The sequence below is a fragment of the Aquarana catesbeiana genome, linkage group LG08, assembly GCF_042186555.1.
Source record: "Aquarana catesbeiana isolate 2022-GZ linkage group LG08, ASM4218655v1, whole genome shotgun sequence".
In the NCBI taxonomy this organism is placed as follows: Eukaryota; Metazoa; Chordata; class Amphibia; order Anura; family Ranidae; genus Aquarana; species Aquarana catesbeiana.
In genome coordinates, this window is record NC_133331.1 from 298,662,008 (window position 1) to 298,685,129 (window position 23,122).

The following is a 23,122-nucleotide window of genomic DNA, read 5'->3' on the forward strand; positions in this document are numbered from 1 at the left end:
TAAGACAGAGCCTTGGAGACACACTGCACATGCTCAGTTTGGTATATATTACTAGAGAGTTGTTATTTTTTCTTGGGATGGTGCATTTGGTCAGCACAGGGCCAATCAGCACTGTCCAGGCAGAGGGTCAAGGATCCTGTAGCCTCATAGGACAGTCAGAGGAGAATAAAAACTCCTCCTACAAGCTTTAACCAGACACCAATAGAAGTCACAAGACTGCTATATACTGCTGATGGGAAAAGGTATTTAGCCGTTTAAATTTACTAAAATAATTGCACTTCCATGTTCTGTGGGAAACTGCAGGCTCCTAGGGAGACCAGATATAGTGAAAACAGAGTCCTGGGGAGAGCAGATATAGTGACTACAGAGCCATGGGGACAGCAGTTAAAGTGACTACAGAGTCCTGGGGAGTGCAGATATAGTGAATGCAGGCTCCTGGGGAGAGCAGATATAGTGACTGCAGAGTCCTGGGGAGAGCAGATATAGTGAGTGCAGGATCCTGGGGAGAGCAGATATAGTGACTGCAGGCTCCTGGGGAGATCAGATATAGTGACTGCAGGCTCCTGGGGAGAGCAGATATAGTGACTGCTAGGGATGAGCCGAACACCCCCCGGTTCGGTTCGCACCAGAACCCGCGAACGGACCGAAAGTTCGCACGAACGTTAGAACCCCATTGACGTCTATGGGACTCGAACGTTCGAAATCAAAAGTGCTCATTTTAAAGGCTAATTTGCATGGTATTGTCCTAAAAAGGGTTTGGGGACCCGGGTCCTACCCCAGGGGACATGTATCAATGCAAAAAAAACTTTTAAAAACGGCCGTTTTTTCGGGAGCAGTGATTTTAATGATGCTTAAAGTAAAAAAAAAAAAGTGAAATATTCCTTTAAATATCGTACCTGGGGGGTGTCTATAGTATGCCTGTAAAGTGACGCGTGTTTCCCATGTTTAGAACAGTCCCTGCACCAAATGTCATTTTTAAAGGAAAAAATCTCATTTAAAACTGCTTGCGGGTTTAATGTCATGTCGGGTCATGGCAATATGGATGAAAATCAGTGAGACAAACGGCATGGGTACCCCCCAGTCCATTACCAGGCCCTTTGGGTCTTGTATGGATATTAAGGGGAACCCTGCACCCAAATTAAAATAAGGAAAGGTGTGGGGCCACCAGACCCTATATACTCTGAACAGCAGTATACAGGCGGTGCAAACAAGACAGGGACTGTAGGTTTGTTGTTAAGTAGAATCTGTTTGTAATTTTGAACATTTTTAACGTGTTTAGCTCCAGCCAAAAAATCTTTTCTAAGCTTTTTGGAAAACATAGGGAAGGGTTATCACCCCTGTGACATTTGTTTTGCTGTCTTTCCTCCTCTTCAGAAGATTTCACCTCACTTTTTTGTCCCAATGAAAAATGTTTTTTGAAAATTTGGGTTTTTTTGTGGAACAAGGATTGGAAAGCATCAGTGGAAAGGAGAAATTGTTTTCCCATATTAACTCTTACAGGAGAGAATTTCCCTTCCTAGGGGTAGATTTCATCTCACTTCCTGTTGTCTCCTTCCGTTTGCAAGTAGGAGTCGTTTGTAAGTTAGATGTTTGAAAGTAGGGTCCTGCCCTATATACTCAGCAGAAATTTGGGCCTTAGGTGTTGCTGTGGCCACAACACTGTAAGCCCTCACAGGGCCCTGCTGTGAAATATTAGATCAAGAATTGTAATTACATGCCCCTGTTGAACAGGAGCTGAAAAATTAGGCCTTAGGCACTGGTGCTGGTGCCACAACACTGCAACCCCTCACAGACACTCTAGTTGGAACGCAGGAACGAGCCCTGCTGCAAATTATTGCTTCAAAAATTGTAATTACACGCCCCTGTTAGACAGGGGCAGAAAAATTGGGCCTTAGGCACTGGTGCTGGTGCCACAACACTGCAACCCCTCACAGACACTCTAGTTGGAACGCAGGAACGAGCCCTGCTGCAAAGTATTGCATCAAAAATTGTAATTACACGCCCCTGTTAGACAGGGGCAGAAAAATTGGGCCCTAGGCACTGGTGCTGGTGCCACAACACTGCAACCCCTCACAGACACTCTAGTTGGAATGCAGGAACGAGCCCTGCTGCAAAGTATTACATCAAAAATTGTAATTACACGCCCCTGTTAAACAGGGGCTGAAAAATTGTGCCTTAGGCACTGGTGGTGGCGCCCAGAACCAAAAATGTTCTTACAAGCTATCAGCGTGATGATTGAGGAGGAAGAGGATAATTACTCAGGGATAGTCACTCAGCATCAGCATAGGCAGTCTTTGAAGGGATCTGAGATTTCAAAAAAAATTATTCGGTTACATCAGCATCAGGTGCTTGGTAGCTGGTGGTGATCCAAGACTCATTCATTTTTATGAAGGTCAGCCGATCGACCGAGTCGGTGGACAGACGCACCCTGTGATCGGTTACCACGCCTCCAGCAGCACTGAATGTGCGTTCCGAAAGAACGCTGGATGCAGGACAGGCCAGTAGCTCAATTGCATACTGTGCAAGCTCTGGCCAGTGATCCATCCTCAAGACCCAGTAACCCAGAGGATTTTCGGTGGGAAAGGTGTCCAAGTCTGATCTTGCCCCTAGGTATTCCTGCACCATGTAAAACAGACGCTGGCGATGGTTGCTGGAACCGATCATACCTTGGGGCTGCGGACCAAAAAATTGTCTGAACGCATCGGTCAGACGGCCACCTTCTCCACCGCTCCTTCTTTGACTGACCGAAGCCTCAGCAACACGTTGTCCAGAAACAGGAGTTTGTAACCTCCCAGTCTCTGGGAACGCGTTGCACAGACCTTTCTGCAAGGCCTCCCGAAGATGTTTCATCCTCTGCTCCCTCTGCGATGGCAAGATAAGGTCCACAACCTTACCCTTGTAACGTGGATCAAGGAGGGTTGCCAGCCAGTATTGGTCCTTCTCCTTGATACCACGAATACGAGGATCCTTACGCAGGCTTTGCAGGATCAGGGAGGCCATGCAGCGTAGGTTTGCTGAGGCATTCGGTCCGGAGTCCTCTGGGTCACTAAGAACGACATGGTCCGCAGCCACCTCCTCCCAGCCACGTACAAGTCCATGTGTTTCTTGGGACTGATCCCTTAAAGACTGCTGCTGATGCTGAGTGCCAGGCTCCACCTCCATACTGACACAATCTTCCTCCTCCTCCTCTTCCTCCTCGTCCTCTTCCTGTGTGATCGGCGGGCACGCAGGAACACTGTCTGGATAAAGGGGGCCTTGAGAGCTAAGGAAGTCCTCCTCTTCCTGCCTCTGTTCTGCCTCAAGTGCCCTGTCCATTATTCCACGCAGCGTGTGCTCCAACAGGTGGACAAGGGGGACAGTGTCACTGATGCATGCACTGTCACTGCTCACCATCCTCGTGGCCTCCTTGAATGGTGACAGGACAGTGCATGCATCCCTGATCATGGCCCACTGGCGTGGGGAAAAAAAACCAAGCTCCCCTGACCCTGTCCTGGTGCCATAGTCGCACAGGTACTCATTGATGGCCCTCTGCTGCGTGTGCAGCCGCTGCAGCATGGCCAACGTTGAGTTCCACCTGGTGGGCATGTCACAGATTAGGCGGTTCTTGGGCAGGTTAAACTCCTTTTGGAGGTCCGTCAGCCGAGCACTGGCATTATATGACCGGCGGAAATGCACACAGACTTTCCTGGCCTGCCTCAGGACATCCTGTAAGCCCGGGTACCTGCCCAAGAACCGCTGCACCACCAAGTTAAGGACGTGAGCCAAACAGGGCACATGGGTCATTTGTCCCTGTCGGAGGGCAGAGAGGAGGTTGGTGCCATTGTCGCAAACCACCATTCCTGCCTTAAGTTGGCGTGGCGTCAACCACCTCTGAACCTGCCCCTGCAGAGCTGACAGAACCTCTGCCCCAGTGTGGCTCCTGTCCCCCAAGCACACCAGCTCAAGCACCGCATGGCATCTTTTGGCCTGCGTACTTGCGTAGCCCCTTGAACGCCTACGGAGCACCGCTGGTTCCGAGGAAGAGGCCATGGAGGAAGAAGAAGAGGAGGGGGTGGAGGAGAGAGGTGTGTCACAATCAGCATTTTGGAGGCGTGGTGGCGGAACAACCTCCAACACTACTGCACCTTGTCCTGCATCCTTCCCAGCTGCCAGCAGAGTCACCCAATGCGCCGTGAAACTTAGGTAACGTCCCTGTCCATGCCTGCTGGACCATGAGTCAGCGGTAATATGCACCTTACCGCTGACCGCCCTGTCCAGCGAGGCATGGACATTGCCTTCCACATGCCGGTAGAGAGCCGGAATCGCCTTCCGTGAGAAAAAGTGGCGTTTGGGTACCTGCCACTGAGGAACCGCACATTCCACAAACTCACGGAAGGGGGCAGAGTCTACCAACTGAAAAGGCAGCAGTTGAAGTGCTAGCAATTTTGCCAAGCTAGCATTCAACCGCTGGGCATGTGGATGGCTGGGAGCAAACTTCTTTCGGCGGTGCAGCAGCTGGGGCAGGGAAATTTGCCTGGTACAATCTGACGTCGGTGTACCAAAAGCAGATTGCCCACAAGTACTTGGCTGTGACACACCTAATTCTACACCTTCATTCCTCTCACTGCAGGTCTCAGAGAGGACTGAAGGTCTAGTGGGGTTGGAAATCTCAGCTGATGAGGAGCAAGGAGAGATCCTCTTTGTTCTTTGGTGTGGGTCTTTTAGATACGCTTGCCAACGAACTGCATGGCAGGTCAACATATGTCTGGTCAAGCATGTGGTACCCAAGCGGGAGATATTTTGGCCACGCGAGATACGCTTGAGACATATGTTGCAAATAGCAGCGGTGCGATCTGATGCACTCGTCTCAAAAAAGGCCCACACCAAAGAACTTTTTGAATAACGCGCAGAGACTGCAGCGCCCTGCACATGTGGAGCTTTGGGGTGTGATGCAGTCAATGTGCTGCCCTTAGGCTGGCCCCTGGAGGGCATCCTGCCTCGTTGGTGATGTGCTGCCGCCTCCTCCTCCTCCTCCTCCTCCTCCTCCTCCTCTCTCCTATCAGGCACCCACGTTGAGTCAGTGACCTCATCATCCCCTCCCTCCTCATCACTGGAGCAAACCTGGCAGTATGCTGCAGCAGGGGGAGCATGACTGCCAGATTGCTGTCCTTCTTGGGCACCCCCTCTGTCCGCGCTCATGTTACTGCCTTCATCGAGCTCAGTATCGTCATCAGAGCCTTCCAAACGCTGGGCATCCTCCTGGAGCATGTACCCAACACTGTGGTCAAACAGTTCGAGGGAATCCTCATGAGGACATGGTGGAGCTAGGGAAGGAGTCACTGATGACATTGAGCTGAGGGAAGAGGCCGCTGCTTTGCCAGACAAAGCACCCTGGGCATGGGTGAGAGAGGATGAGGAGGATGAGGACGGCTTGGTCATCCACTCGACCAAGTCTTCCGCATGTTGCGGCTCAACATGGCCAGCTGCCGAAAAAAAGGCCAAGCGTGTCCCATGGCCACGTGCTGATGAGGATGCACCGTCTCCACGACCAGCACTAGACACAGAGCCTGCTTGCCCTCTCTTATTGGCTTGTGACTGTCTGCCTCTCCTTCTTGGCCTTCCAGACATACTAATGGCCTGTAGCTGCACTAAGCTGGGATAGAACACCTGTAATTTTCTTCAAGTAGCTTTATATACTGTAACCAGACAAGCCTGCCTGTCAGTAGGAAGATAACAGGAACGGATCTAGCTGAACACTGTGAGCAGGACGCACTGTACTAAATGTAAATAGTCTAGCTGCCTGACCGTGGTACTAATAGGATCAAATAGAACACCTGTAATTTTCTTCAGGTAGCTTTATATACTGTAACCAGACAAGCCTGCCTGTCAGTAGGAAGATAACAGGAACGGATCTAGCTGTACACTGTGAGCAGGACGCACTGTACTAAATGTAAATAGTCTAGCTGCCTGACCGTGGTACTAATAGGATCAAATAGAACACCTGTAATTTTCTTCAGGTAGCTTTATATACTGTAACCAGACAAGCCTGCCTGTCAGTAGGAAGATAACAGGAACGGATCTAGCTGAACACTGTGAGCAGGACGCACTGTACTAAATGTAAATAGTCTAGCTGCCTGACCGTGGTACTAATAGGATCAAATAGAACACCTGTAATTTTCTTCAGGTAGCTTTATATACTGTAACCAGACAAGCCTGCCTGTCAGTAGGAAGATAACAGGAACGGATCTAGCTGAACACTGTGAGCAGGACGCACTGTACTAAATGTAAATAGTCTAGCTGCCTGACCGTGGTACTAATAGGATCAAATAGAACACCTGTAATTTTCTTCAGGTAGCTTTATATACTGTAACCAGACAAGCCTGCCGGTCAGTAGGAATTTAACAGGAACGGATCTAGCTGAACACTGTGAGCAGGACGCACTGCACTAAATGTAAATAGCAGGAACGGATCTAGCTGAACACTGTGAGCAGGACGCACTGCACTAAATGTAAATAGCAGGAACGGATCTAGCTGAACACTGTGAGCAGGACGCACTGCACTAAATGTAAATAGCAGGAACGGATCTAGCTGAACACTGTGAGCAGGACGCACTGCACTAAATGTAAATAGCAGGAACGGATCTAGCTGAACACTGTGAGCAGGACGCACTGCACTAAATGTAAATTGCAGGAACGGATCTAGCTGAACACTGTGAGCAGGACGCACTGCACTAAATGTAAATAGTCTAGAAGATAACAGGAACGGATCTAGCTGAACACTGTGAGCAGGACGCACTGCACTAAATGTAAATAGCAGGAACGGATCTAGCTGAACACTGTGAGCAGGACGCACTGCACTAAATGTAAATAGCAGGAACGGATCTAGCTGAACACTGTGAGCAGGACGCACTGCACTAAATGTAAATTGCAGGAACGGATCTAGCTGAACACTGTGAGCAGGACGCACTGCACTAAATGTAAATAGTCTAGAAGATAACAGGAACGGATCTAGCTGAACACTGTGAGCAGGACGCACTGCACTAAATGTAAATAGCAGGAACGGATCTAGCTGAACACTGTGAGCAGGACGCACTGCATTAAATGTAAATAGTCTAGATAGAAGATAACAGGAACGGATCTAGCTAAACTGAATACAGTGTATATATATATATGCAACACCTGGGATGCATATATATACACAATACACTGTAAGTGCAGCTAACTGACTGACTGTTCTGCCTAATCTATCTAACTCAAATCAAATGACACTGTCTCTCTCTCTCTCTATCTCTCAGCACACCGGAACACACACTACACAGGGCCGCCGTGCAGGCGGCCTTATATAGTGTGGGGTGTGTACTAAATCCCCTGAGCCATAATTGGCCAAAGCCACCCTGGCTTTGGCCAATTACAGCTCTCTCTACTGACGGCGCTGTGATTGGCCAAGCATGCGGGTCATAGTGCATGCTTGGCCAATCATCAGCCAGCAATGCACTGCGATGCCGCAGTGAATTATGGGCCGTGACGCGCCACACGAATTTAGCGCGAACGGCCCATAACGTTCGCAATTCGGCGAACGATCGAACAGCCGATGTTCGAGTCGAACATGGGTTCGACTCGAACACGAAGCTCATCCCTAGTGACTGCAGGCTCCTGGAGAGACCAGATATAGTGACTGCAGAGTCCTGGGGAGAGCAGATATACTGAAAACAGAGTCCTGGTGAGAACAGATATAGTGAAAGCAGAGTCCTGGGTAGAGCAGATATAGTGACTACAGAGCCATGGGGTCAGCAGATAAAGTGACTACAGAGTCCTGGAGAGAGCAGATATAGTGAGTGCAGGCTCCTGGAGAGACCAGATAAAGTGACTGCAGGCTCCTGGAGAGACCAAATATAGTGCCTGCAGAGTCCTGGGGAGAGCAGATATAGTGAGTGCAGGCTCCTGGGGAGAGCAGATATAGTGACTGCAGGCTCCTGGGGTGACCAGATATAGTGACTGCAGGCTCCTGGAGAGACCAGATATAGTGACTGCAGAGTCCTGGGGAGAGCAGATATAGTGACTGCAGGCTCTTGAGGAGACCAGATATATGACTGCAGGCTCTTGGGGAGACCAGATATAGTGACTGCAGGCTCCTGGGGTGACCAGATATAGTGACTGCAGGCTCCTGGGGAGACCAGATATAGTGAATGCAGAGTCCTGGGGAGAGCAGATATAGTGAGTGCAGGCTCTTGGGGAGACCAGATATAGTGACTGCAGGCTCCTGGGGAGACCAGATATAGTGAATGCAGGCTCCTGGGGAGAGCAGATATAGTGACTGCAGGCTCCTGGGGTGACCAGATATAGTGACTGCAGGCTCCTGGAGAGACCAGATATAGTGACTGCAGAGTCCTGGTGAGAACAGATATAGTGAAAGCAGAGTCCTGGGGAGAGCAGATATAGTGACTACAGAGCCATGGGGACAGCAGATAAAGTGACTACAGAGTCCTGGGGAGTGCAGATATAGTGAATGCAGAGTCCTGGGGAGAGCAGATATAGTGACTGCAGAGTCCTGGGGAGAGCAGATATAGTGAGTGCAGGCTCCTGGAGAGACCGGATATAGTGACTGCAGAGTCCTGGGGAGAGCAGATATAGTGAGTGCAGGCTCCTGGGGAGAGCAGATATAGTGACTGCAGGCTCCTGGGGTGACCAGATATAGTGACTGCAGGCTCCTGGAGAGACCAGATATAGTGACTGCAGAGTCCTGGGGAGAGCAGATATAGTGACTGCAGGCTCTTGAGGAGACCAGATATATGACTGCAGGCTCTTGGGGAGACCAGATATAGTGACTGCAGGCTCCTGGGGTGACCAGATATAGTGACTGCAGGCTCCTGGGGAGACCAGATATAGTGAATGCAGGCTCCTGGAGAGACCAGATATAGTGACTGCAGGCTCCTGGGGATAGCAGATATAGTGACTGCAGGCTCCTGGGGAGAGCAGATATATGACTGCAGGCTCCTGGGGTGACCAGATATAGTGACTGCAGAGTCCTGGGGAGATCAGATATAGTGAATGCAGGGTCCTGGGGAGAGCAGATCTAGTGACTGCAGGGTCCTGGGGAGGGCAGATATAGTGAATGCAGGCACCTGGGGAGACCAGATATAGTGACTGCAGGCTCCTGGGGAGGGCAGATATAGTGACTGCAGAGTCCTGGGGATGACAGATATAGTGAAAACAGTCCTGGGGAGAGAAGATATAGTGAATGCAGAGTCCTGGGGTGAGCAGATATAGTGACTACAGAGTCCTGGGGAGACCAGATATAGTGACTGCAGGCTCCTGGGGAGACCAGATATAGTGACTGCAGAGTCCTGGGGAGAGAAGATATAGTGAGTGCAGGCTCCTGGGGAGACCAGATATAGTGACTGCAGGCTCCCGGGGAGCCTAGATATAGTGACTGCAGAGTCCTGGGAAGAGAAGATATAGTGACTGTAGGCTCCTGGGGAGAGCAGATATATGACTGCAGGCTCCTCGGGAGCCTAGATATAGTGACTGCAGAGTCCTGGGAAGAGCAGATATAGTGACTGCAGAGTCCTGGGGAGGGCAGATATAGTGACTGCAAGCTCCTGGGGAGACCAGATATAGTGACTGCAGGCTCCTGGGGAGAGCAAATATAGTGACTGCAGGCTCCCATGGAGACTAGATATAGTGACTGCAGGCTCCTGGGGAGAGCAGATATATGACTGCAGGCTCCTGGGTAGAACAGATATAGTGACTGCAGAGTCATGGGGAGATCAGATATAGTGAATGCAGGGTCCTGGGGAGAGCAGATCTAGTGACTGCAGGGTCCTGGGGAGGGCAGATATAGTGAATGCAGGCACTTGGGGAGACCAGATATAGTGACTGCAGGCTCCTGGGGAGGGCAGATATAGTGACTGCAGGCTCCTGGGGAAAGCAGATATAGTGAATGCAGGCTCCTGGGAAGACCAGATATAGTGATTACAGGCTCCCGGGGAGACCAGATATAGTGACGGTAGGCTCCTGGGGAGAGCAGATACATGACTGCAGGCTCCTGGGGAGCCTAGATATAGTGACTGCAAAGTCCTGGGAAGAGCAGATATAGTGACTGCAGGCTCCTGGGGAGACCAAATCTAGTGTCTGCAGGCTCCTGGGGAGAGCAGATATAGTGAATGCAGGCTATTGGGGAGACCAGATATAGTGACTGCAGGCTCCTGAGGAGAGCAGATCTAGTGAATGCAGGCTCCTGGGGAGACCAGATATAGTGACTACAGGCTCCTGGGTCGACCAGATATATGACTGCAAGCTCCTGTGAAGACTAGATATAGTGACTGCAGAGTCTTGGGAAGAGCAGATATAGTGACTGCAGGCTCCTGGGGAGAGCAGATATAGTGAATGCAGGCTCCTGGGGAGACCAGATATAGTGAATGTATGCTCCTGGGGAGACCACATATAGTGACTGCAGGCTCCTGTAGAGACCAGATATAGTGACTGCAGGCTCCTGGGGAGACTAGATATAGTGAATGCAGAGTCCAGATCTAGTGATTGCAGACTCCTGGGGAGAGCAGATATAGTGACTACAGAGTCCCTGGGAGAGCAGATATAGTGACTGCAGGCTCCTGGGGAGACCAGATATAGTGACTGCAGAGTCCTGGGGAGAGCAGATATAGTGAGTGCAGGCTGCTGGGGAGAACAGATTTAGTAACTGCAGGCTCCTGGGGAGGGCAGATATAGTAAAAACAGTCCTGGGGAGAGAAGATATAGTGAATGCAGAGTCCTGGGGTGAGCAGATATAGTGACTACAGAGTCCTGGGGAGAGCAGATATAGTGACTGCAGGCTCCTGGGGAGACCAGATATAGTGACTGCCGAGTCCTGGGGAGAGCAGATATAGTGAGTGCAGGCTCTTGGGGAGAACAGATATAGTAACTGCAGGCTCCTGGGGAGAGCAGATATAGTGAATGCAGGCTCCTGGGGAGACCAGATATAGTGACTGCAGGCTCCTGGGGAGGGCAGATATAGTGAAAACAGTCCTGGGGAGAGCAGATATAGTGACTACAGAGTCCTGGAAAGAGCAGATATAGTGACTGCAGAGTCCTGGGGAGGGCAGATATAGTAAATACAGTCCTGGGGAGAGAAGATATAGTGAATGCAGGCTCCTGGGGAGAGCAGACATAGTGAATGAAGAGTCCTGGGGTGAGCAGATATAGTGACTGCAGGCTCCTGGGGAGACCAGATATAGTGACTGCAGAGTCCTGGGGAGAGCAGATATAGTGAGTGCAGGCTCTTGGGGAGAACAGATATAGTAACTGCAGGCTCCTGGGGAGAGCAGATATAGTGAATGCAGGCTCCTGGGGAGAACAGATATAGTGACTGTAGGCTCCTGGGGAGAACAGATATAGTGACTGTAGGCTCCTGGGGAGGGCAGATATAGTGAATGCAGGCTCCTGGGGAGAGCAGATATAGTGAATGCAGAGTCATGAGGAGAGCAGATATAGTGAAAACAGTCCTGGGGAGAGAAGATATAGTGAATGCAGAGTCCTGGGGTGAGCAGATATAGTGACTGCAGGCTCCTGGGGAGACCAGATATAGTGACTGCAGGCTCCTGGGGAGAGCAAATATAGTGACTGCAGGCTCCCGTGGAGACTAGATATAGTGACTGCAGGCTCCTGGGGAGAGCAGATATATGACTGCAGGCTCCTGGGGAGAACAGATCTAGTGACTGCAGGGTCCTGGGGAGGGCAGATATAGTGAATGCAGGCACCTGGGGAGACCAGATATAGTGACTGCAGGCTCCTGGGGAGGGCAGATATAGTGACTGCAGGCTCCTGGGGAAAGCAGATATAGTGAATGCAGGCTCCTGGGAAGACCAGATATAGTGATTACAGGCTCCTGGGGAGACCAGATATAGTGACTGTAGGCTCCTGGGGAGAGCAGATACATGACTGCAGGCTCCTGGGGAGCCTAGATATAGTGACTGCAGAGTCCTGGGAAAAGCAGATATAGTGACTGCAGGCTCCTGGGGAGACCAAATCTAGTGTCTGCAGGATCCTGGGGAGAGCAGATATAGTGAATGCAGGATATTGGGGAGACCAAATATAGTGACTGCAGGCTCCTGAGGAGAGCAGATCTAGTGAATGCAGGCTCCTGGGGAGACCAGATATAGTGACTACAGGCTCCTGGATAGACCAGATATATGACTGCAAGCTCCTGGGAAGACTAGATATAGTGACTGCAGAGTCTTGGGAAGAGCAGATATAGTGACTGCAGGCTCCTGGGGAGAGCAGATATAGTGAATGCAGGCTCCTGGGGAGACCAGATATAGTGAATGTATGCTCCTGGGGAGACCAGATATAGTGACTGCAGGCTCCTGGAGAGACCAGATATAGTGACTGCAGGCTCCTGGGGAGACTAGATATAGTGAATGCAGAGTCCAGATCTAGTGATTGCAGACTCCTGGGGAGAGCAGATATAGTGACTGCAGACTCCTGGGGAGACCAGATATAGTAAATGCAGAGTCCTGGGTTTAGTAACACTTTAACCATTGCATTGCCAAGAGTGGAGTTGTGTATGCCGTGGCTTGATCTGTGCTGAACTTATTTTTAAGAATGTTAGACCTCTTCAGTTTTGGGGGGTTCTCGATCCGGTAAGCGGATAGAGTTGGTGTTTGGATGTGCTACAGCAACTTACATTTATAAACAAAGAAATGGTAGAGTTTAAAGAGTCTGCAAATGACATTTTATTGTCGGCTCCTTAAAAGAAAAAAAAAATCAGCACACGGGCCCCTCCAAAATACATACAGTGCATTGAAAAAGTATTCATACCCCTTGAAATTTTCCACATTTTGTCATGTTACTACCAAAAACATAAATGTATTTTATTTTGAAACATAATTGTGAAGTGGAAAGAAAAATGATAAATGGTACAAATAAATATGTGAAAAGTGTGGGGTACATTTGTATTCAACCTCCTTTACTCTGATAACCCTAACTAAAATGTAGTGGAACCAATTGCCTTCGGAAGTCATCTAATTAGTAAATAGAGTCCACATGTATGTCATTTAATCTCAGTATAAATACGGCTGTTCTGTGAAGCCCTCAGAGGTTTGTTAGAGAACCTTAGTGAACAAACAGCATTATTATTATTATTATCAGGGATAAAGTTGTGGAGAAGTATAAAGCAGGGTTAAGTTATAAAAAAATTCTCCCAAGCTTTGAACATCTCATGGAGCTCTGTTCAATCCATCATTGGAAAATGGAAAGAGTATGGCACAACTGCAAACCTACCAAGACATGGCCATCCACCTAAACTGACCGGCCGGGCAAGGAGAGCATTCATCAGAGAAGAGACAAGAGGTCCATGGTAACTCTGGAGGAGCTGCAGAGATCCACAGCTCAGGTGGGAGAATCTGTCCACAGGACAACTATTAGTCGTGCTCTCCACAAATCTGCCCTTTATGGAAGAGTGACAAGAAGAAAGACATTGGTGAAAGAAATCCATAAGAAGTCCCGTTTGCAGTTTGTGAGAAGCCATGTGGGGGACACAACAAATATGTGGAAGAAGGTTCTCTGGTCAGATGAGACCAAAACTTAACTTTTTGGCTTAAAAGCAAAACGCTATGTGTGGTGGAAAACTAACACTGCAAATCACCCTGAACACACCATCCACACCATGAATCATGGTGGTGGCACCATCATGTGGTGGGGATGCTTTTCTTCAGCAGGGACAAGTAAGCTGGTCAGAGTTGATGGGAAGATGGATGGAGCCAAATACAGGGCAATCTTAGAAGAATCCCTGTTATGCCGTGTACACACGGTCGGACTTTTCAGCTACAAAAGTCCGACAGCCCGTCCGACAGACTTTCGACTGACTTTTGGCAGACTTTCAACAGACTTTCAACAGACTTTCTAACGAACGGACTTGCCTACACACGATCACACCAAAGTCCGACAGATTCGTACGTGATGACGTACACCGGACTAAAATAAGGAAGTTGATAGCCAGTAGCCAATAGCTGCCCTAGTGTTGTCCGTTGGAGTAGCATACAGACGAGCGGATTTCTGGGTCCGGCGGAGTTATGACGTAAAGATTTGAAGCATGTTCCACATCTAAAGTCCGTCAGATTTGCGACTGGAATAGTCCGCTGAAGGTCCGGTGAAGCCCACACACGATCGGATTGTCCGCCGGATTTGGTCCGTCGGCGTCCGTCGGAGAAGTCCGGTCGAACAGTCTGACCGTGTGTACGCAGCATTAGAGTCTGCAAAAGACTTAAGACTGGGGTGGAGGTTCACCTTCCAGCAGGGCAACCACTCTAAACAGAGCTACAATGGAATGGTTTAGATCAAAGCATATTCATGTGTTAGAATGGCCCAGTCAAAGTCCAGACCTAAATCCAATTGAGAATCTGTGGCAAGTGTGACAGGAGTCACTTTGGGTGGGGGGTTTGTGGAACTCAGCTTACCTTGGAGATCTCTGGAGACTCCGTGTCCAGCTCCCCTGGCCCCTCCTATGTGTGAATCACCCTGTGTCCATTAGGGGCCCGGGGTGACGGAGAACCCCACTATGATCTATGCTATTTAGACACACTGTACAGCCACACTGGAATGTTGTATATATGTATATATTGTGTGTTGTCTCATGCTGTTTTGGACTCTTTACTGGAATCGTTTGGGGTGTGGCTGTATTCCAACGTTCTATTGTGTCTGTCTGCCTTGGATATTATGGGATGTGTATGTAGATTAGCTGTGATATTGGTGGGGGCGAATTCCTCCAACAGCTCTCCCTGCTGATAAGACTGTTTAGTGATGAGAAGTTTGAATACACATGACCTGTGTGTCTATTGTGATTGGACAGTTTACCCCTCCCTGAATCCAAGGGTGGTGGGGAGTGCCTCTGAGTTAGATATCTGCTGTAACATGTGCTTGAATAAAGGGAATTTGATGTTTTTCACCCTACACTGAGTTACGGCTGGTGACTGGGTGAGCTAAAGGGTCTTGGATAGTGCTGGTTCTGGACAAAGGAAGCATTTACGGTAGACATAGACTTGTTTAGGACAAGGGTTCGTCTCAACTGGTTGGCAGCAGCGGGATCATGCTTCCTGGCTGTGAACACGTCCAAACCTAAACCTGGATCCAAGATCAGGATAGCAGACTTCAGTCACCCCAGCGGAGATATGGATCTGGCATCAGAGTTTCCGAGGCTACTGCGGATAGTCCTTTCAGCATACACCAGGTCTGTGTCTGCGGATGAATACCTGCAGGTCCAGCAGCAGATTCGGGTAGGACTCGGATTAGAGCCCTCCAGGTTGCTGGTATGCAATCGGGCAAGTGCTTTCCAACCCCAGAGCAACAGGCCAGTGAACAACGGGAGTTACGGATGCAATTCCTGGGAGAGCGGCCCCAGGAGCAATGGGTGACTGAGTTGGACAGGCTGGTCAAGCAAGAGATAGAGCTGGACAATTGGTATCGGGCTCTGCAATGGCACGCAGAGGAGGAATATTTAGAGGAGACAACAGAATGCTCTCCGGAGGGATATGACTTTGGTGGCCCTGGATTGCTGTGGGAAAGCCTTTCAGATAGTTTTGTGTTTGGCAATGAAGGTGAACCTACCCTTAAAGACCAGCGAGAATACAGAGAGGCTATGCTCAGTCTTGCAGGGGTCTCAGAGCTTAAACCTGATCTAGACTATTTGCTAAGAAAAGGAACAGTATCTGGAAAGGCCATACAGAAAACTGCTAGAACACATTCAGCAGCATGCCAGAGAATCGGCAGTGGAAACTCAGGAGATTGCCATCTCCAAAGCTGAATCGCAGACAACTAGACAGAGGGTCCAAGACCTCTGCCCCACACCTGCGGCAGTTCCGGAGGCCCAGGGTGAGAAGGAGATGGTCACTTTCCAGCAGCAGATGGCACCCCAGAATGATGCCACCAACCCAGCAGGGGAGCTGGCATCAAGGCCAGACATCACTGAGCTCTGCCCAACACCAATAACCTCTTCTTCGTTCTACGGACAGAAGATGGTGAATCGCTATCCCCAGACACCAGTTAAGGAGATTGGGGATTTGATACACTGTTCTGCTGAAGAAGAACAACCTGGTGAGCCTTCAGCAGAAGATTGTATTGGCACCAAACTTCACCGAGCTCTGCCCAGCACCAACAGCCGCACCTGTGGAGTTACCAGAGACTTCCCCAGCTAAAGCGCTGGCCACCGGACAGAGGGTCCAAGACCTCTGCCCCACACCTGCAGCAGTGCCAGGGGCCCATGGTGAGAAGGCGACGGTCACTCCCCAACAGTTAGCCGGAGTGGATGATGTGGAGTCCCTCTGGTCTGCTGGCCTCTGCCTAGCACCTACAGTGGCTTCGGCCTTCTTGTCCTCAACTAACAGAAGAGGGAGTTCCTGTGAAAGTGGAGGGGGCTTCGGTCTCCACTGACACAACTCCAGAAAATGGTGCTGTCACGGGCATGGCCAGAGCGGAGGCTGTTGGAGAGGACTGTGTGCAAGCCTGTTGCCCACCGATTATGGGCCCTAGCATTTGAGGTGAATGAGAAATCCAGTCTGAACTGTATTAATCGGACTCAGTCATGTATATATTGTATGGGGACTCCTTACTGTATATTTGTGTCCCTGAAGAGACTGGAGCTGTTTACTAACTTCGGAGTCAACCCGTCTGGGGTCTCCTCCTGTGTTAGTCTCCTGCCGAAAGGGGAGAAATGTCACGGGCATGGCCAGAGCGGAGGCTGTTGGAGAGGACTGTGTGCAAGCCTGTTGCCCACCGATTATGGGCCCTAGCATTTGAGGTGAATGAGAAATCCAGTCTGAACTGTATTAATCGGACTCAGTCATGTATATATTGTATGGGGACTCCTTACAGCTTTCCCGCTGCTTGCCACCAACAGTTAGCCGGAGCAGAGGATGCGGAGTCCCCAGCAGAAGTGCTGGCAACAGGGCAGAGTGCTACCAACCTCTGCCCAGCACCGGCAACAACTACAGAGTTCCAGGGAGGCGGGGCAGTCGGCCTCCCTCTCCAACAGTTAGCCGGAACAGATGGTGTGGGGTTTCCAGCAGAAGGGCTGGCAACAGGGCCGAGGACTGCTGGACTCTGCCCTCAACTAACAGAGGATGGATTTCCTGTGAAGGTGGATGGAACTTCAGTCTCCACCTGTATACCCCAGGGATGCTGGGCAGTGGGCCCAGATCCCCAACAGCATGACAGAGTGAGCCCAGTCACCCTGTCTTCTCTCCAGCGGCAGATATGTTCTCTGAGAGAGGCAGAGGATGGCTGGGTGAGTAATGCACTGTTTGGGATAATTTGTTTGGGGTACTGTGTGGGTACAGGCAGTAGAGGACTGGAGCTGTTTACTAACTTCGGAGTCAACCCGTCTGGGGTCTCCTCCTGTGTTAGTCTCCTGCCGAAAGGGGAGAAATGTCACGGGCATGGCCAGAGCGGAGGCTGTTGGAGAGGACTGTGTGCAAGCCTGTTGCCCACCGATTATGGGCCCTAGCATTTGAGGTGAATGAGAAATCCAGTCTGAACTGTATTAATCGGACTCAGTCATGTATATATTGTATGGGGACTCCTTACTGTATATTTGTGTCCCTGAAGAGGGAGGGGGGATTCCTCCAGCAGCCCCCTGCTGATAAGACTGATTCATTCTGCTGGGACACATCCTGTGAGGAGATGCTGGTGTTATCAACATGTGTTTATGTTAATTGAGAGAGCTGATCACATTAGCCACCAGCCCTGGCTAATAGACGAATGGTCTAGGCTGAGGAGGGGGGAGATTGTTGTTTGTATTGTTAATTGTATTAATGTGTGAAGCTCGGTGCCCACAAGACTGTCATCTGGTCTGGGTACATTTTGTAGTAAATTAGGTCATGTTAATTAGGTTAGCTTTGAGTCATTCCTGCTGTATAAAGGTCTGTGAGATCTCAAAATAAAGGCAGTTCTGATGTACTCCAAGACTGGTGTTGTCTAGTTCTTGGGGTTCCTATAGCCAGATCCATTGGACTTGTGTTCCAGAACTTAGGAAGCGGTATATGACGGAAGCACTCAAGCGGAGTGTGGGACGTTCCGTGACAGGTGCGGCACTGAGACAAGAGGATGTCAGCCATGTTTTGCAAGCACAGGGCGGTTTCACCTACCAAAAGTGGATGGGACTTCAGTCTCCACTTGTATACCCCAGGGAGGCTGGGCAGTCGGCCCAGGAGGATGTCAGCCATGCTTTGCAAGCACGAGGGGATTTTCACCTACCAAAAGTGGATGGGACTTCAGTCTCCACTTGTATACCCCAGGGATGCTGGACAGTTGGCCCAGATCCCCAACAGCATGATGGAGTGAGTCCAGTCACCCTGTCTTCTCTCCAGCGGCTGAAAGGACTCCAGGGAGAAGGGCCAGTCCATGCCTCACGCCAGCGGCGGGCATGTTCTCTGAGAAGGGCAGAGGATGGCTGGGTGAGTAATGCTATGTTTGGGACAATTTATTTGGGATACTGTGTGGATAGCGGCATTGGGGGACTGGAACTACTAACTTCCGAGTCAACCCGTCTGGGGTCTCCTCCTGTGTTAGTCTCCTGCCAAAAGGGGAGATGTGTGACAGGAATGGCCCAGTCAAAGTCCAGACCTAAATCCAATTGAGAATCTGTGGCAAGTGTGACAGGAGTCACTTTGGGTGGGGGGTTTGTGGAAGTCTGCTTACCTTGGAGAGCTCTGGAGACTCTGTGTCCAGCTCCCCTGGCCCCTCTTATGTGTAAATCACCCTGTGTCCATTATGGGCACAGGGTCTCTGAGAACCCCACTATGATCTGTGCTATTTAGACACACTGTACAGCCACACTGGAATGTTGTATCTATATTGTGTGTTGTCTAATGCTGTTGTGGTCTCTTTGCTGTGATCGTTTGGGGTCTGGTTGTATTCCAACGTTCTATTGTGTCTGTCTGCCTTGGGTATTATGGGATGTGTATGTAGATTAGCTCTGCGATTGGTGGGGGCGAATTCCTCCAAAAGCTTTCCCTGCTGATAAGACTGTTTACTGATGAGAAGTGTGAATACACCTGACCTGTGTATCTATTGTGATTGGTCAGTTTACCCCGCCCTCAATCCAAGGGTGGGGGGGAGTGTCTCTGAGTTGTATATCTGTGGTAACATGTGCTTGAATAAAGGAGTTTGATGTTGTTGTTCACCTTACACTAAGTTACGACTGGTGACTGGGTGGGCTAAAGGGTCTTGGATAGTGCTGGTTCTGGACAAAGGAAGCATTTACAGTGGACATAGTCCTGTTGAGGACAAGGGTTCGTCACAACAAGACTTGAAAATTGCTGTTCACAGACGCTCTCCATCCAATCTGAAAGAGTTTGAGATATTTTGCAAAGAAGAATGGAGAGAAATGTCCCTCTCTAGATGTGCAAAGCTGGTAGAGACATCCCCAAAAAGACTTGCAGCTGTAATTGCAGAGAAAGGGGGTTCTACAAAGTATTGACTCCGGGGGGCGCCATACAAATCCCCCCCACACTTTTCACATATTTATTTGTATCATTTATTATTTTCCTTCCACTTCACAATTACGTGACACTTTGTGTTGGTCTATCACAAAATCCCAATAAAATACATTTACGTTTTTTGTTCTAACATGACAAAATGTGGTGAATTTCAAGGGGTATGAATACTTTTTCAAGGCGCTGTAGCAGATCATTAGAGAAGCCTGCATGCTGTTTTTTTTTTTTTTTTGGGATAGAAGTTGGCATGGAAATGTCATTTGCAGCAATTTTAAACTTTTTTCCTTCATAAAGGTCGGTGCTGCTGCAGCACTTTCTGTACATGACAGAGATATCCCCCTTCACAGGAAGGATTAGGACCCCCCAGACATGTTATTTAAAGGAATTGGACATTTTTAATGTTTCTCTTTAAGCATTTAAAAGAAAATCGCTGCTCCTGGCTGAATGTAAATTTTATTTATGATAGAAAATGATTTCCAGGGCAGTGCAAAATACAATACAATTCTATACAGAACTTACACATTTCCTTTACACATTCATTCTACAAAGTTTTTAGAAACAGACCTGTAAGTGTTTGTGAAATCTTCCACCACAAAATGTACTCAGCCAATGAGAGGTAATGACTCCATTTTTATTTTAAAAGGCCTAGAGGACTGCCTTTTAAGTGGTGGGGTTAACGTGTTTCGTCCTGGAAGATGACTTGAGAAAACAGACCTCTTGCAAGAGTTTACACCACAAAATGTACTCAGCCAATGAGAGGTAATGACTCCATTTTTATTCTAAAAGGTGTAGAGGGCCATTTTTTAAGTGGTGGGGTTAACGTGTTTCGTCCTGGAAGACGACTTGAGAAAACAGACCTCTTGCAAGAGTTTACACCACAAAATGTACTCAGCCAATGAGAGGTAAGAACTCCATTTTTATTTTTCTCCTGCTATCAATGGCCAACACGGTACAACACTTCATCCATGTCTTTGGTGATCTCTGATCTCCTTATCAACTGTTTCTTACATGATGAAGATCAGCCATGGAGTATATCTGAGGTGTATATCAGGGTGTGTTTCTTCCGCACATGTCCAGCAACATACATATACAAGACATTTCCCGCACTCACTAATATACCTCGAGGGTTGTGTGGAAACCCTGATGTACAGGAAGACAGGACTTCAGTGAGGAACAATTCCCTCACTCAGGACAGGGATACGGCTTCTCCCCCCGTGTGAAATCTCTGATGTCTGGAAAGATTGGACTTCTCTGTAAAACATTTCCCGCACTCAGGACAGGAATACGGCTTCTCCCCCGTGTGAGATCTCTGATGTTTGGAAAGATTGCACTTCTCTGTAAAACATTTCCCGCACTCAGGACAGGAATACGGCTTCTCCCCTGTGTGAGATCTCTGATGACAGGAGAGACTGGACATCGCTGAAAAACATTTACCGCACTCAGGACAGGAATATGGCTTCTCCCCCGTGTGAGATTTCAGGTGAAAGGAGAGACTGGACATCGCTGAAAAACATTTCCCGCACTCAGGACAGGAATACGGCTTCTCACCTGTGTGCAATCTCTGATGTGTGGAAAGACTGGACTTCACCGAAAAACATTTCCCACACTCAGGACAGGGATACGGCTTTTCCCCCGTGTGACATTTCTTATGATAGGAAAGATGGGACTTCTGTAAAAAACATTTCCCGCACTCAGGACAGGAATAAGGCTTTTCCCCCGTGTGAGATCTCTGATGACGGAAAAGATCAGACTTCTTTAAAAAACATTTTCTGCACTCAGGACAGGAATACGGCTTCTCCCCCGTGTGAGATCTCTGATGATTGGAAAGATCTCTCTTACGTGAAAAACATTTCCCGCACTCAGGACAAGAATATGGTTTTTCCCCCGTGTGCAGTTTCTGATGATGGGAAAGATTGGACTTCATTGAAAAACATTTCCCGCACTCAGGACAGGAATACGGCTTCTCACCCGTGTGCAATTTCTGATGACAGGCCAGAGTGGACTTCTTTGAAAAACATTTCCCGCACTCAGGACAGGAATATGGTTTTTCCCCCGTGTGCAATTTCTGATGCTGGGAAAGATTGGACTTTACTGAAAAACATTTTCCGCACTCAGGACAGGAATACGACTTCTCCCCCGTGTGCAATCCCTGATGATAGGAAAGACTGGACATCGCTGAAAAACATTTCCCGCACTCAGGACAGGAATACGGCTTCTCCCCCGTGTGCAATCTCTTATGTGTGGTAAGACTGGACTTCTGTGAAAAACATTTCCCGCACTCAGGACAGGAATATGGCTTTTTCCCCGTGTGCAATGTCTGATGATCAGAAAGATTAGACTTCCGTGAAAAACATTTCCCGCACTCAGGACAGGGAAACCTCTTATCTGTTGGATTATCCCTCACAGTCTGAGGTTCCTCAGGATAAGAGGAATACGATGGTCCGGCACCGTCCCGCACAGTCTGAGGTTCCTCAGGATAAGAGGAATACGATGGTCCGGCACCGTCCCGCACAGTCTGAGGTTCCTCAGGATAAGAGGAATACGATGGTCCGGCACCGTCCCGCACAGTCTGAGGTTCCTCAGGATAAGAGGAATACGATGGTCCATCTACACTGTGTGGTGCCGGATGGACATTTGAGATAATTGGGTTCTCTCCTGGACTATTCCCCATATGAGATCTCTGATGTCTGTAAAAATTGGACTTATCTGAAAAACATTTACCGCACTTAGGACAGGAATACGGCTTCTCCCCCGTGTGAAACCTCTGATGTTTGACCAGACCTGATTTTTGTACAAAACATTTCCCGCACTCAGGACAGGAATACGGCTTCTCTCCTGTGTGAGTTCTTTTATGCACATTAAGATTGGATTTAAAACTGAAACACTTCCCACACTCAGTACAGGGAAACCTCTTATCTGTTGGAAGGACTGCACTTTCCCTCACAGTCTGAGGTTCCTCAGGATAAGAGGAATACGATAGTCCGGCACCGTCCCTCACAGTCTGAGGTTCCTCAGGATAAGAGGAATACGATGGTCCATCTACACTGTGTGGTGCCGGATGGACATTTGAGGTAGTCGGGTTTTCTCCTGGACTATACTGTGTGATGTCCTCATCTTCCACTTTACAGTCTGGAGACAAAGTGAGACAATCCTCTGAGGTTTTCCTCATCTCCCGTCCATCTACTAAAATAGAAATACAAAGATTATTACTAGACATGAGCAGATTGGTTCCCCTAAACCAGGACTCCGCCCACATCAGGCAGCTTTGTCTCTGAGGATCTTACAATTCCCCCCTCAAGGTAACTAGTAAATGGGTCCTCTGATCTCCTACCAGTTCATTTCTTTATTCATGGACCTTAGTCAGAGAGTGAGGAAACAACGAGAACTGTCTTTTATAGGAGTGACAGTGATGAGGGGATTATAGGACGAGTGTCCCCTCCCCCTCTATCACTCATTGCCATCTTCCCAACACAAGAAGTCCTGCACTCCCTTAATCGGTGCTCCAATCAAATTATCAGATATAAAATGTCCAGCTGGTAGGAAATGGGTGTAACAAAAGAGAATACATATTATGTGTATATATAGCAGTGGGTAGAGGGGAGAGAGCAGAAGTCGGGAGTATGTAATGTACAACATAGAGTATATAGTGCAGGGGTCAGGAGT

The 23,122-nt window shown here is 49.0% G+C and overlaps 1 protein-coding gene across 1 annotated transcript in view; it reads right to left on the reverse strand.

The window, feature by feature from the left end:
- LOC141106850 (uncharacterized) overlaps positions 1–23,122 on the reverse strand; it is a 109,419-nt gene that overhangs the window by 83,410 nt on the left and 2,887 nt on the right. The window contains exon 7 of the mRNA XM_073597779.1: positions 20,649–22,642. Within this exon, the coding sequence (XP_073453880.1) occupies positions 20,649–22,642 (1,994 nt within the window). The remainder of the gene's footprint in view (positions 1–20,648; positions 22,643–23,122) is intronic.